The 13,627-nt window shown below is 49.8% G+C and overlaps 1 protein-coding gene across 1 annotated transcript; it reads left to right on the forward strand.

The window, feature by feature from the left end:
- Positions 1 to 10: 10 nt before the first annotated feature.
- On the forward strand, positions 11 to 13,486 carry LOC311368357 (focadhesin-like). Its single transcript, XM_084487159.1, has 18 exons — positions 11 to 250; positions 847 to 936; positions 2,746 to 2,893; positions 3,421 to 3,540; positions 4,084 to 4,206; positions 4,403 to 4,480; positions 4,833 to 4,904; positions 5,263 to 5,365; positions 6,203 to 6,283; positions 6,815 to 6,943; positions 7,997 to 8,112; positions 8,636 to 8,905; positions 9,574 to 9,663; positions 10,096 to 10,273; positions 10,646 to 10,743; positions 11,133 to 11,369; positions 12,326 to 12,401; positions 12,968 to 13,486. The coding sequence occupies exons 1-18, from the start codon at positions 216 to 218 to the stop codon at positions 13,039 to 13,041; spliced, it is 2,118 nt and encodes a 705-aa protein (XP_084343285.1). The 5' UTR covers positions 11 to 215; the 3' UTR covers positions 13,042 to 13,486.
- The last annotated feature ends 141 nt before the right edge of the window (positions 13,487 to 13,627 follow it).

Below are 13,627 nucleotides of genomic sequence, written 5' to 3' on the forward strand. Positions count from 1 at the left end.
CTCCCCCCTAGCGGTCCTACTCCGGGGAGAACACGGCCAGTGCCATCGCTCGCTCCTGCGCCGCGCTGGGCCTGTCCCTGCTGGCGCCGGTGCTGGCGGGCTGGCACCGCCAGGGCGTGGCCGAGGTGCTCTCCACGCTGAGGGCCCGGCTGCCAGGGGGCCCCGGGGCCGACGACTCCCAGGCCGTGCAGTTCCACTCGGGCCTGGCGCTGGGCATGGTGCTGGCCTGCCTGCACCGCCAGAACCTCAGGTAGGGTTAGGCTCTCTCTCTCTCTCTCTCTCTCTCTCTCTCTCTCTCTCTCTCTCTCTCTCTCTCTCTCTCTCTACCACTGTCGCCCTGTGTCCCCCCCTCTCTCTCTCTCTTGCTCTCTCCCTCATGCTCTCTCTTTCGCTCTCGCTCTCTCTTGCTCTGTTTCCCCCACTGTCTCTCCCCCACTGTCCCTAAAAACCTCTCATTCCATTTCCCCCTATCTCTATCTCTTCCTCCCCCCAAAAACTCTGTCTCCCTATCTCCCTAAACCCCCCTCTCTCTACCTCCCCGTCTCTCTCTTTCCCCCATAACCTCTCTCTCTCTCTCTCTCTCTCTCTCTCTCTCTCTCTCTCTCTCTCTCTCTCTCTCTCTCTCTCTCTCTCTCTGCTGTGTGTGACCCCTGTGTTGTAGTACTGTAGGGGCCCCTAGTGTGTCTTCACCTCTGTGTGGTGGTACTGTAGGGGCCCCTAGTGTGTCCTCACCCCTGTGTGGTGGTGCTGTAGGGGCCCCTGCTGTGTGTCCTCACCCCTGTGTGGTGGTGCTGTAGGGGCCCCTGCTGTGTGTCCTCACCCCTGTGTGTCCCCTGTGTGTCCCAGCGACCTTTCGGCTCCAGTGGACCCCAGCCTTCTGACCACCGCCCAGGAGGCCCTTGAGCAATGTGCTTTTGACCCCAACCTGGAGTACAAGTAGGTCCAAAATACTACCTCATGAATCCCGAAGCTTCTGAAGTGAGTGGAGATAGATCCAATCTATTATTTATTATTCATCTATATTCTTTGGTCGTTTTAAATGCAATTTCCAAATCCAGTACTACACAGTTTCTTCATCTTTCGCGTACTTTTAAAGTAGTAAATAATGACGAAACCACAGTGAAAGCATTTGACCTCTTTGAATTATTTTTGAACGTTTCCCCTCGGTTTTCGCGCTCCGACCGAAGACCTTTGGGGGAACTTCCTTTGCCGAGTCAGGTGGAACCCACCGCACCAGGCTTTAGAAACACTTGGATTTCCAGCTGAATTCAGCAGATGGTGTCTTAGCCGAGATATGTGATTAAAACAAAATGAAAGTAATTAAACCGGGGCTCATTGCCAGGGGAGCCCTGATTGCCTATAATTAAAAACAGACATAAACGAGCCAAGCTTCGACTGGGGTCACTCCGGGGTCTTAAAAGCCTTTTATAGAGCGCCTCCTTGAGACGCCTTTCACCCCAAAACGTGGGCGGGGCTGTCTTTGGGTGTGACCCCCCCCCCTCATCAAGTCAGATTTCGTAAAGAGGGCCATGCCCATGTCTTAAAGTTCCCATACTATACCACCAGGTGTGAGTGGGATTAGCCGCTACAAGCCGTTTTGAAATCGGCCTCTAGTGACAATTGGGCGTGTCCACCTAGATGTACGAGATGGGTCCACCAGCCTACCCAGTGGACTGTAGCAGACGTTGCTCATCTGGTGGACACACTCACTTGTGATGTCAGAAGAGGCTGATTTTCAAAACGGCTTGTGACGGCTAATCACACTCACACCTGGTGGTACGACATGGGACCTTTTTAAAAGGGTTATTTCAGTTCTCCATCGGACCACAACGAAGAACCTCCTTCATTCACAGCGCGGGGGGGGGGGGGTCCTGCTCTCTCCAGGGCCCTCAAACCCTAAAATAATAATTCATCAGCGCAGCAGAATACCTGGAGTCTGGAGTCTGGCCTCATTTGAGCGCCAGGAGCCCGGTGTAGCAGGCAGGGGCCGCGTCGGCCCTTCTGTCGTCCACTCAACAGCAGAGGAGTTTATCCCCGCAGAGTGTGAGGCTTCTGTTAAGAGAGTCTGCACTCCCCCCCTCCCGAGGGAACCGCTCCTTATTAATTGCTCCGGTGCCAAAAATAAGAACCCGTCCATCACCTGCGAACACACACACATGCTGGGTGCATGCACACACACACACACACACAGACGTACGCGAACGCCACTCGCACACACACACACACACACACACACACACACACACACACACACACACACACACACACACAACACACACACACACACACATCCTCCCCTTCCTCAGCGTCCTCGTGTTCTTCTTCATTTGCAAACCTGACACTTTTTCTCCCTGTTCACATGGATGTTAAAATATAAATGTATTTTTATCCCATCAATGCAACCAGGCAGCGGCTCATTCAGAGAGATATGTATGGCTATTGTAACCCCAATGTCCAGCCATTTCCATCATATCGTCTGATTGTTATTGTTGAATCAATAGTACTTCTCTTTAAAATGTCTAAAATGATGTCTAAAAATGAATTGAACATAAATGAAGAGTAAAAGAATCAACCAGATCCCAATGAAGTCCCAATGCCTTCCTCCGTCTCTATTACTCTTCAGTCATTGGCTGCTGCTACGCCGGCGCCTCCCTCACCTCCCACCTAGAGTGTTAACCCTCCCCCCCCCCCCTCTCTGCCCCCCCCTCCCCCGCCCTTCTCCCCCCGCCCCCCTCTGCCCCGCAGTACGGGCTGTGTGCTGGGTCTGGGCCTGGTGCTGGCCGCCCAGGCTCGCTGCGGCGTGGCGCAGGGCGGGTCCCGCGTGGTCCTCACCCTGGACAGGCTGCTGGCGCGGCTGCAGGAGAGCGGGGGGCAGGGCCGCATGCTGCAGGAGGTAGGGCTCGCCGCCCCCCCGGGTGGGGGGTTGTGGGTTCGAAACCCTGATTAGCGAATATCGACATATCTTGTGCAAACTTCCAGAGCATTTGAGGTCGGCGTCGTCAACACTTTGATGAGTTTTGAATCAAGGCTCAAAACATAAATTTTACTGTAGCTTATTATCAAGATGGATTTCTGCACTACTGTGTTTATTCCTTTACCATGCATCACAATCGTACTAATCTTACTCTGTAAAGCACGATGGGTGACCCTCGTGGTTGAAGGTTTCTATATAAACACACTTGCCTTGCCTTACCTGTAGTCGCCCTTGAGGCAAGACGCCCGAATCCCTGACCAGCTTATAGTCACGTCTCCACATTTTCTCCTTTTAAAATCCACCGCGATAAAATCCACGGTGATTCTCTGTCAGTCGTTAAGCATCCACGTAACAACTCCCATCTATTCAGATCCTCCTAAACACAAATCAATGTCGACTCCTCATGATTCACCCTGTGATAACCCCCCGCCCCCCTCTCACCCCAGGTGCTGGCGTACGCGGTGGCGTGTGCGTGCGTGTCGGGCTTCAGCGTGGGACTGGTGGACGCCGGCAAGGCGGACGAGGTCATGCGCGAGCTCCGCACGCTGACGGAGGAGAGCCAGCAGGTAGTGCATGCTGGGAGGTCATGTGGCGTGTGCGGTGGTTTCCGTGGAACATGTACATGGAAGCCAGTTGACATCGTTAAAGCCTGAACATCTCTATTGTAGTAATAGTGCTACAGTATTTGTTTGCATAGTAGTACAATTGTATTTACTCTGCTCTGCCATTAGGGGGCGCCACACATCCATCCAAATGTGTGTGTGTGTGTGTGTGTGTGTGTGTGTGCGTGTATGTTTGTAATACAGTTGTGCGTGTGTGTATGATGAATATGTTATTTGTAATACATGTGTACCTGCGTATGTGCGTGTGCATGTGTGTGGGGGTTACTTCTTCTTTTTTTTGTCCCTGTCTGTGTGTATTATGTCCATATTGTCAGTGTTATCTGTCCACGTGTGTGACTGCTATTGACACTGTGTATGCACTTTTGTTGACTACATGCACTTTATTTGTACAGTGTCCTTGGGTACCTTGAAAGGCGCTTTTAAAACCAAATGTGTCATTATTCTTAATATGTGTGTTTAACGTGATGTGTGTGTGTGTGTGTCCAGACCCCAGGCTTCTCCCTGGCTCTGGGCTCGGTGGTCCACGGCCTCTCAGTCTGCGGACACGGCAAAGCGGCAGACCTCCTGCCCAGCCTGCTGGCCGCCTGGATCAAGATCCTGCTGGCCGAGGTACAGCGTCCACACACACACACACACACACACACACACACACACACTCTCACACTCACACACACCTGAGGACTGAAGCCATCTCTGAGGTGGCGTCAGAGTGGTTTTCAGGGGTTGTGAACGGGAGCAGGTATCACTGGAGGGCCGGTCAGTGGCGGGTCGTGACGTGCTGTGTGTGTGTATCCGTGTGTTTCAGGGCTGTCCCACCATGCAGCGCCTCGCTGCGGTCAACGGCCTGGTGGCTCTGGTGGGCTCAGAGAGCTACCTCATTCAGGTGAGGCTTCCTCCACTAACCAACCACTCAGAGGACCTTTTTATTCATGATATTATAATCCAGCACATGGGGATGAGACTGATTTATTTTGTCATCGTCTTTTCCTTGAGTGCTGAAATTTCGAGACCTCGGCCATCTTTGTAGACCGTTGTCATGGCGATGGATTGCTCAGTGGTGGGGATCTAGATTTGGATTTGGCTGGCTTGCATGAGCGTTTCAAAATGTGTGTGTGTGTGTGTGTGTGTGTGTGTGTGTGTGTGTGTGTGTGTGTGTGTGTGTGTGTGTGTGTGTGTGTGTGTGTGTGTGTGTGTGTGTGTGTGTGTGTGTGTGTGTGTGTGTGTGCTCCTCTCAGTTGAAGAGTGAGTCTGAACAGTCGTCAGTACAACAAGGCCAGCTCAACGACGTGATCCGCACCATCACACAGGTACAGCAATGTAGACCGTCTACTTATTAGGTACATTCTTTAATAAGTCATTCATTCATTAGTAGGGTTAGAGGGATTGAGGATCTGTACCTTGCTTGTCTGCACTTTTTTGCGATTCTGTCATCTTTGAAATTTGAGTAGATAATGATAATAAAATAAGTAAATAAAATTAAAAATAATAATAATACAATACCGTAAGGCTTTAAAGATATACAAATTGAAATAAGTATATATACCAAACACTTTTATGTAATATGTACATATGCGCACATCATCATGTTGTTGTCTATGTTTGACGTATGCGTGCTACTGGTGAAGCTTGCCTCACACTGGGGGGATCTTGTCTGGATTCCTGTAGATCATCACCTTCTCAGGAGCCATGGGCCTGCAGTCCAACAGCGCCTGCTTGGTGGGACATCTGCATCTGGCCCACATGACCACCAGCCACACACACACCACAGGTAACACCGCAGGGAGTACACACACTGCATTGAGTACACACACCGCATGGAGTACACACACCGCAGGGAATACACACACTGCATTGAGTACACACACCGCAAGGAGTACACACACCGCAGGGAGTACACACACCGCAGGGAGTACACACACTGCAGGGAGTACACACACTACAGGGAGTACACACACCGCAGGGAGTACACACACTGCAGCTAGTACACACACCGCAGGGAGTACACACACTGCAGCTAGTACACACACCGCAGGGAGTACACACACTGCAGTGAGTACACACACTAAAGGGAGTACACACACCGCAGTGAGTACACACACCGCAGCTAGTACACACACTGATGGAAATAGGGCAAAGCGAAGTCTGCTCCCCCAACTGTTAACCATAATCATGATAGCGTTATATACGTATATCTGGATATTACATGTTTTCCGGTATTTCAATAAATAGATTGTCTGTATAAACTGACCACACGGTAGAGCCTTGTATTGTATATTTGCAAATGAAAAGTTCAGATTTTCTCTCATTTTATTATTAGTGCAAAATGAACAAAAAAGTTTCAATTGAAATCCAGAGAAGAAACAGATAATTATAGGCCTAGCCTACAACATGAAAATGTAAAATATCAAAGCTAAAGCAGTATAGCAGCAAAATGTATTTAATTGAAGTGCCGTGCTGTTGCGTTCCTGCACAGTAAGACGTACTCCATCATGCAGCGCTTGGTTGCCTCTGACTGCCAGCCGTCCATTGGCCGCACTGTGTCTCTCTGTGTGGGACGGGCCCCTAGCCTTCCTCTAACCGGGCCTCCTCCTCGGCCCCCTTCTAGTGCCACAGGACTTCGCCTACCTCCCGGAGAACAGCGTCCTCCGGGCCCTGGGTGACTTCCTGTCCCAGGCCGGGAAGAAAGGTTTGGAGGCCGTCTCTCTCTGGGGGGGGGGGGGGGGGGGGGGGGCGGATAGATACGGCACTATTTGCGGTGGAAATGGCGGTTGTCCCTCCCTGTTGTCCCTTTTCGAATGGCCGTTTGGGTTTGTGCGATGCGTTGTGTGATCACCGATCGCATTACGTTTTGGCAGCTGGGAAAAAAAAGAGATACAGGTTTCTCCAAACCTGCTTTTTGTAGTATTGGGTAACGACAAGGGATTATAGTCTTTACTCACTCACTCACCTTGACTCTAAGGAATACATTAAGATATAATAATCATATAATCCAGTGAATCAGCTTTGTAGTATTTTAGTGAAATCCGAGGTGCGGCCAACATTTCCACCAAAGAAGCACAGTATATGTGCACATCAAAATGCATTCATCAAAATAAATCGAAATAAGTTTCAATACATTTTTTCGGCGTTCTTACGTCTGCATACAAATCCTGGGTAAACTTCACGGCGGTCCATTTTCTCCTCCCCCCCCCCCCCACCCCTCCCTTCTGTCCCCCAGGTCCGGACGCGTACCCTCCCACGCTAGTGAAACCAGCGCTAGCGTCACTAGCGTCGGTCGGTGCCAGCTACCAGTACCCTCCGGTCAACTGGAGCACGCTGCTCTCCCCCCTGATGAGGCTCGACTTCAGTAAGACCCGCCGTTCTGTTCTTGTCTCCTCACGTCCAGAAATGATACAATTCGGGGGCGGCTCTCCTGCATTTTCCATTAAGGCTCAGGCCTGATCGCAGCGACCCCGGTTCGATTCCTGCCCCTGGTCCTTTGCTGCGTGTCCTCCCCTCTATATCATAGAGCATAGAAATGTAAAAAAATATATATATATATTTTTTTAATAATACAATTTCACACCCTTTGATAGGACACGCCCCTCTCTGGGTCGTCCTGTAGTTTCTGTTTGAGGGCCCTGTTGTATAGGACACGCCCCTCTCTGGGTCGTCCTGTTGTTTCTGTTTGAGGCCCTGTTGTATAGGACACGCCCCTCTCTGGGTCGTCCTGTAGTTTCTGTTTGAGGCCCTGTTGTATAGGACACGCCCCTCTCTGGGTTGTCCTGTAGTTTCTGTTTGAGGCCCTGTTGTATAGGACACGCCCCTCTCTGGGTCGTCCTGTAGTTTCTGTTTGAGGGCCCTGTTGTATAGGACACGCCCCTCTCTGGGTCGTCCTGTAGTTTCTGTTTGAGGCCCCTGTTGTATAGGACACGCCCCTCTCTGGGTCGTCCTGTAGTTTCTGTTTGAGGCCCCTGTTGTATAGGACACGCCCCTCTCTGGGTCGTCCTGTTGTTGGTGTTTTCAGAAGTGGAGAAACTGTAACTTGACCGCATTGTTTCCTGTTCTGATTCTGATCTGTTCCTACAGAGGAATGATGAAATCAAAGGGTTAGTGAAGTTAAAATAATACTTTATTGTTCCCCGATGGGATGGCAGCCAGTACAGGCCCAATTTCACGCACAAGAAAAGGAAAAAGATCCAAATATAAAAAAGTAAAAAAAAAAAAACAAGGCCAATATATGAACTTTTTGTAATCTACAAGCCAATACCAAACCCATTTTAAATGCCTTTACCTTAATCCTTTTTAAATGTTTTAACTGTACCAAGTCACACACAACACATTGCCAACCACCCTCCACTCAGTGAATGGTGATTCTGACGCTGTTCCCCCCGGGGGGGGGGGGTCTCTCTCTCTCCAGGGGAGGACGTCCAACACCAGTGCATGGTGCTGGCGGCGTCTCAGGCCCAGTCGTCCCAGAGCGCGGCTCTGTTCCTGGGCTCCTGGCTGTCCCATCCCCTGGTCAACTGCCTCAGTGTAAGACCAGCCCTGGTGCCTGGGTTCATGTTCATTATGTTTGTTGTGCTGTAATGTGCTATGATAGAACTGGGTTGATTCATTACTCAGGTTTCTACATTTGAACCCCTCTGGGTGTTCTGGTTGATTCCTTGTTGATTATTGATGTTTTAAGCCTTTCTTGTTTCGATATCCACTTATTAAGTTTGCATGGTAAAAATGGCACTATGATAAGGTATAAAATATTAATTAGTTAATTTTTCTTATCGTCACATTAGTAAAAACAGAAAATAAGAACTAGGAAAAAATACCAAATATTGATAACCTTTTAAGGTTTTTTGTAATGGTAACGTTTCCATGACTACAAATAGACTACTATTTCAATCAAATGTTAAATTAGTTTGTTGTATTACGATGTCTATTGTAAACGATATTGCTTTGGTATGAACGCTTCACTCAGGTCTCTACGAACTATTAAACCACATCATTCCACCAAATGTCATCCTCTTCCTCCCTCATCCTCTCCCCCCCCTCCCCCCCGCAGTACCCCACCCAGGCCCACCTGTACGAGACACTGGGCTCCTGGATGAAGCACGTGTCGGAGGACAAGCTGCAGGCCTACGTGGAGAGCCTGGCCGTGCAGCGCTTCAAGGGGGGGGCGGTGGGGGACGCCGGGGGGCTGGGCCCCCTCCGTCTGGCCGTGCTGCGGGGGCTGGGCCAGGCCATGAGCCTCCCCAACCCCCCCAAGCACTGCTGGAGCCTCCTGTGCTCCACGGCCGAGAGGATCTACGGCAGCCTGCCCGGCGACATACAGGTGGGACAGAGGGCCTGTGCGTCGGAATGCATCATGGGATGTTATGTCGGCCATTTTGAGAGTACTCAAAAGAGACTGTAAGGTACCTAATAAACATAAATACACTTTAAGTTAGGCTAATGAAAGGGTTGCTTTGCCACATCTCGTATGAGAAACACTTCAAAGGTTTCTCACACAACATTATCTTCCGATATTGGCAAATCCTTTCACGATTAATTACTAAACAGTGACCAAAAATACATTGCTACTAATATAATAACTACCATTCCAATCCATTCTTGTGCTTCTAAAATGGAGGCGGTCATTGCTTTGGTCAAGTCCATACAGTTCCCACACACACGTACAGACACCTACATGCACACAAAAGGTCAGCGACATGCTAGGTCTTTTGGCGCAAACTAGTGGTTGAGAAGGAAATAGTTTTTGGTGATGATGACGATTAGGATGTTTTCATGTACCTGGGACTTGCCTCCATAATGCGGCTACCTGCATTACTAGGGTGGAGTGACAGAATATTTAAGTCAAGGAAACTACGTGGTCATTACTGATCGAATTGCTAGTGCATGAGGTCAGCAAATGTAAACACACACACACACACACACAAACTTCTCTATATGCACTGTGAAGTTACACTAATATAATTTTGGCTAACGACTGGTTTGTATTAGGATGACCAAGTGGATCTGTACGTGGAAACCGCCAAGTGTCTGTCTGAGATGTCGGATACGGAGATCGAGCGTGTGGTGTGCGTTACGGAGGTAGGTCCACCTGCGCTGACGGCTGAACAGAGTTATGCTGTGTTCGTCCTATTGCCTATTGCATGGGTGGATACAGTCTGAAATAATAACAAGTCTCTCTTCAAACACCAACAGAACTCCATCTGCACTCTTGTAAGCAGGAAAAAAAAGTAGCTTTCTGTTTTTTTTATTGAAAACGAAGAATACATATATACATATATATATTCACATATATTTATACATGTGTTTATATACTTTCTACATGCTTAAGTCCTTCAACATAATTCGCTTTCACGTAGTTAGCGATCTAGACGAAAGACGATAACAGTATAGATAATAAAACACATTAGTCGATTTATTATTATTCAGCCTGACATGCCACCGTGACATCATCACCCGCTCATTTCATTTGTAAGACTCTGATTGGCCCGCCGCCCTCCCCCTCTCCCGCAGGCGGCCATGGAGAAGAGCTGCTTCACGCTGGCCTACCTCACGTCCCGGGGCCGGCTGCCGCTGCTCTCCCTCAACGACGTCCTCAGCGCCCTGCTCCGGGGCTGGCCGGGCCCCCGCGTGGGCTGGCTCCTCCTGCAGACCTTCTACCAGTGTCGCCTGGCCCCCGGCGCCAACACAGGTCAGACAGGGCTCCTAGCGTCCCGGTCCCCCCACCACCACCACCACCACACACACACACACACAAGTTCAGCATGCACGCACGCACGCACGCATGCAATCGTACACATGCACACGCACATACTCATACGCACACGAACATGCAAGCACACTCACGCATGCACACGGGCACACACACGCACATACTCACACGCACGCAAGCATACACACACGCACATATGCACACACGCACGCACGCACGCACGCGCACACACACGTGTGAAGCATCAGAGAGGCCAGTGCTGGCCAAACAGCATCATGCTAGCCATAGCACGACTTCATCCACGTTGTAAAGGGGCCCGGTGGTTTGTGTCCCCCCCCCCTGCTCCCCCAGGGGTCTCTAAGCGGATGGAGTGGCTCCTGGAGCTCATGGGACACATCAGGAACGTGGTCTATGGCACCACCGCCCTGGAATGCGCCGACATCAAACTGGTACGTTCCCCGGCCTGAAGAAACCCAAAACCCTCCGTGGAGTTTCCCCCTCTGCGACCGGCGTGTGTTGTTGTGCAACACGGGCCACCAACACGGCCCACTGGTAACGGCAGCCAAGCTTTGGTTTCGGTGTGTAGGTGGGAAAGAATGTGTAAAATATCAGCCATTCCTGAGAACCTCATGTCACTTTCATTCAAACACCCCCATGGAGCCGGCTGGCACTTTAAATCAGACAACGGCGAGCGCACAACTCATCGACTACAGCTCTACGAATCCCGAAGTGTCGAATCTGCGACGTGTGCACAAACACATGCAAACACACTCCTCAGACCTCTGTTTAAGTCAATGCCACCCGCCACCCCCCCCCCGCCCCTCCTCTCCCCTCGCAGGCCTCCGACCTCCTGCTGCAGGTGTTTGCCGCCGCCGTGGTCTCCTGGGGCGACCACGCCACGCCCCTGCTGCTCGGCGTCCGGCCCCAGTGGTTGCCGCGGCTACCGGGCCTGTCCCACGCGCTGTACGGCGAGGGCCGGCTGGCGGAGGGCGTGCTGCCCGTCTGCCTGCAGGGCCTGCCCCACAGCCTGAAGCAGCTGCTGGACAAAGAGCCCTGGAGCGGCCAGGCGCAGAAGGTTAGCCGCCGCCGCCGCCGCGCAGCGCTAACTACGCTAACGTCGCAGTTTGTTGCTGAGTAGGGAATGACATGCTAGCTGAGTTTATGGTACAATCACATTGTGCAAGGAGGATGATGATGACAAAAACATCATTTATAAGCTCTGCTGCGAACTCCATGAGGTCAGTTAGCATGTAGTCTCTAGTGAGCGGTAGCAGTAGTAGTTTGTGGGTAGCGTAGCAACCATGCAACGCTGTCCATTGACTACTGCTGCTACTGCTAAAGACGCTAACTAGCCTCATGGTACAATAACCTTGACCAGGATGATTAGGATGAGCAAAATCATAATGTCGCATCTTTTTGAGGGCTTTTAACCAGTAGGTTGAATTTTGGGTTTTGAAAGTTCTTGTTACGGTCATTATTATCACCTCCAGCATTTTGTCCCACAGATTTGACTGATCCTAATTCTTTCTAATACATTTCTATGTGATCATAGACATGTTCCCACTCGTCTATTTACCATGCAAACACAATTGTGAAGCAGGTCTGGATCTCTTGTGTTTCCAGGGAGTGCTGTGTCGTTACAGCACACACCTCTGCACTGTATCGCTCAAGTGTGGAGTGTCAATATTAGGTCTGAAAAAAGGCTGAGATGGCTGTATTTGACCTGTGTAAGCAGGGGTCGTTTTGACACCGTCTAAACCGGGCCAAAGGTCATGTAGGGCGATTTCTGAGGCAAATGTGCAGCAATAAGGTTACAAGAATCACAGCAGGAGCCACAACAACAAAATGTTTGAGGGTCTGCTTTAGCACTCAACATGGTGTTTGGTTGGAACTGTCTGGATTCTGGATTTTGGAATTGGAATCCGGCCCGGACAGAGACTGAAACTCAAGACGCACAAGCACAAGACATGACGTGTCTCTTCGTGTGTGTGTGTGTGTGTGTGTGTGTGTGTGTGTGTGTGTGTGTGTCAGTTCCTGGACTGGCTGCTCAGCATTGCAGAAGGCCCCGAGCAAGCACTGTCAACCACATCCATCACCACCGCCAAAGGTGAGACCCCAGACCCCCCCCCCTCCTCGGTCAGGTTCCAACCAGGGTGGTCTTAACCAGGGTGGTCTTAACCAGGGTGGTGGTTTGATAATACTAAACAGTTGCCCAATCAGAAGGCACAAGGCTGATTAAGAGAACCAAACCATTATGTAAACGCTTTTATCCCACTTGGGTTTGAAGTTATTGCTAATGTCACGGCATTTTATCCCACCGATTTTACTGATCTGTCATACCTTCATCCTTCATCCTTCATTTTCATACGTTTTTGGAAATCGGATGAATTTGGAAATCCAGGTCCAGCAAATTAATAACTTTAAATGAAATCACTTTTTGAAGGTTTTAATTGATGACTAGAAGGAACGACTAGTGATGACTATATGGAATAAAAAGCAGTCGAAATACATCTATATGATCTTTACGCAATAACCTAATGATAGTCTTTCCATGTATTCAACTGTATCAGTTCACGTCCACGTAAGAAATGATCTGAACCGAAACAGAGTTCCCCATGTATCCACTGTGACCCGGATCAGTTTGACTCAACGTCCGTCTGTCCTCGCTTGTAGCGTCGTTACAGGCCCTGCGGTCGTGTGCAGACTTCCGGAAGAAGGGCATCTGGACGCGCGCCTACGGCTGGTAGGACCACAGACCCACAGTGGCCCCCACCGGACATCTGAGCTGCAGGAGGTCGGGTCCACTATATGCATTCCCTGTGGAGTGAGCTATTAAGTAATCATACATGTACGTGACCCGAACGATAGGAAAACCTATTACTGCAACGCATTAAAACACAAAATGGTGTTGATTCTTCAAATGGCTGACACTCTTAGTATTTCACCAAATCAGAAATGGTGACTTTGTCCCACCTTTACCGCCTGTTTTCACCAGAGATGCTGCTGTCAAATGTTTACCTTTAACTCTACTGTTGGATAGAGAAAGAGACTGACTGAATTTAGTTTTGCGTGAAGTATGTGGATAAGGCAAATAGGACCATCGCAGTCCCCTCTGCTTGTAATGGCTGGAATATGGATACACACAAATGTGCCTGTTGGTATTATCAGAAGGAATGCTTTTTATTTTAATACAAATTCTCTGCAATAAATATCTCAACGGAAGTGTGTGTGTTTGTCTTGTTATGAATCCAACAATCCATATACAGCAGTTCAAATGACGAGCTTCAAAAAAGTAGACAAAATAATATTTTCAGCAGGCGCTGATAGTAAAAA

This window comes from Micromesistius poutassou (genome assembly GCF_964030765.1).
Source record: "Micromesistius poutassou genome assembly, chromosome: 23".
NCBI classification, from domain to species: Eukaryota; Metazoa; Chordata; class Actinopteri; order Gadiformes; family Gadidae; genus Micromesistius; species Micromesistius poutassou.

Bases quoted from the DNA above. Each gene is read 5' to 3' on its own strand.
- LOC311368357 (XM_084487159.1), top strand. From the start codon at position 216: ATGGTGCTGGCCTGCCTGCACCGCCAGAACCTCAG. The intron at 2,894-3,420 runs GTAGGGCTCGCC...CTCTCACCCCAG, and splicing joins AGGGCCGCATGCTGCAGGAG to GTGCTGGCGTACGCGGTGGC. The intron at 11,370-12,325 runs GTTAGCCGCCGC...TGTGTGTGTCAG, and splicing joins GGAGCGGCCAGGCGCAGAAG to TTCCTGGACTGGCTGCTCAG.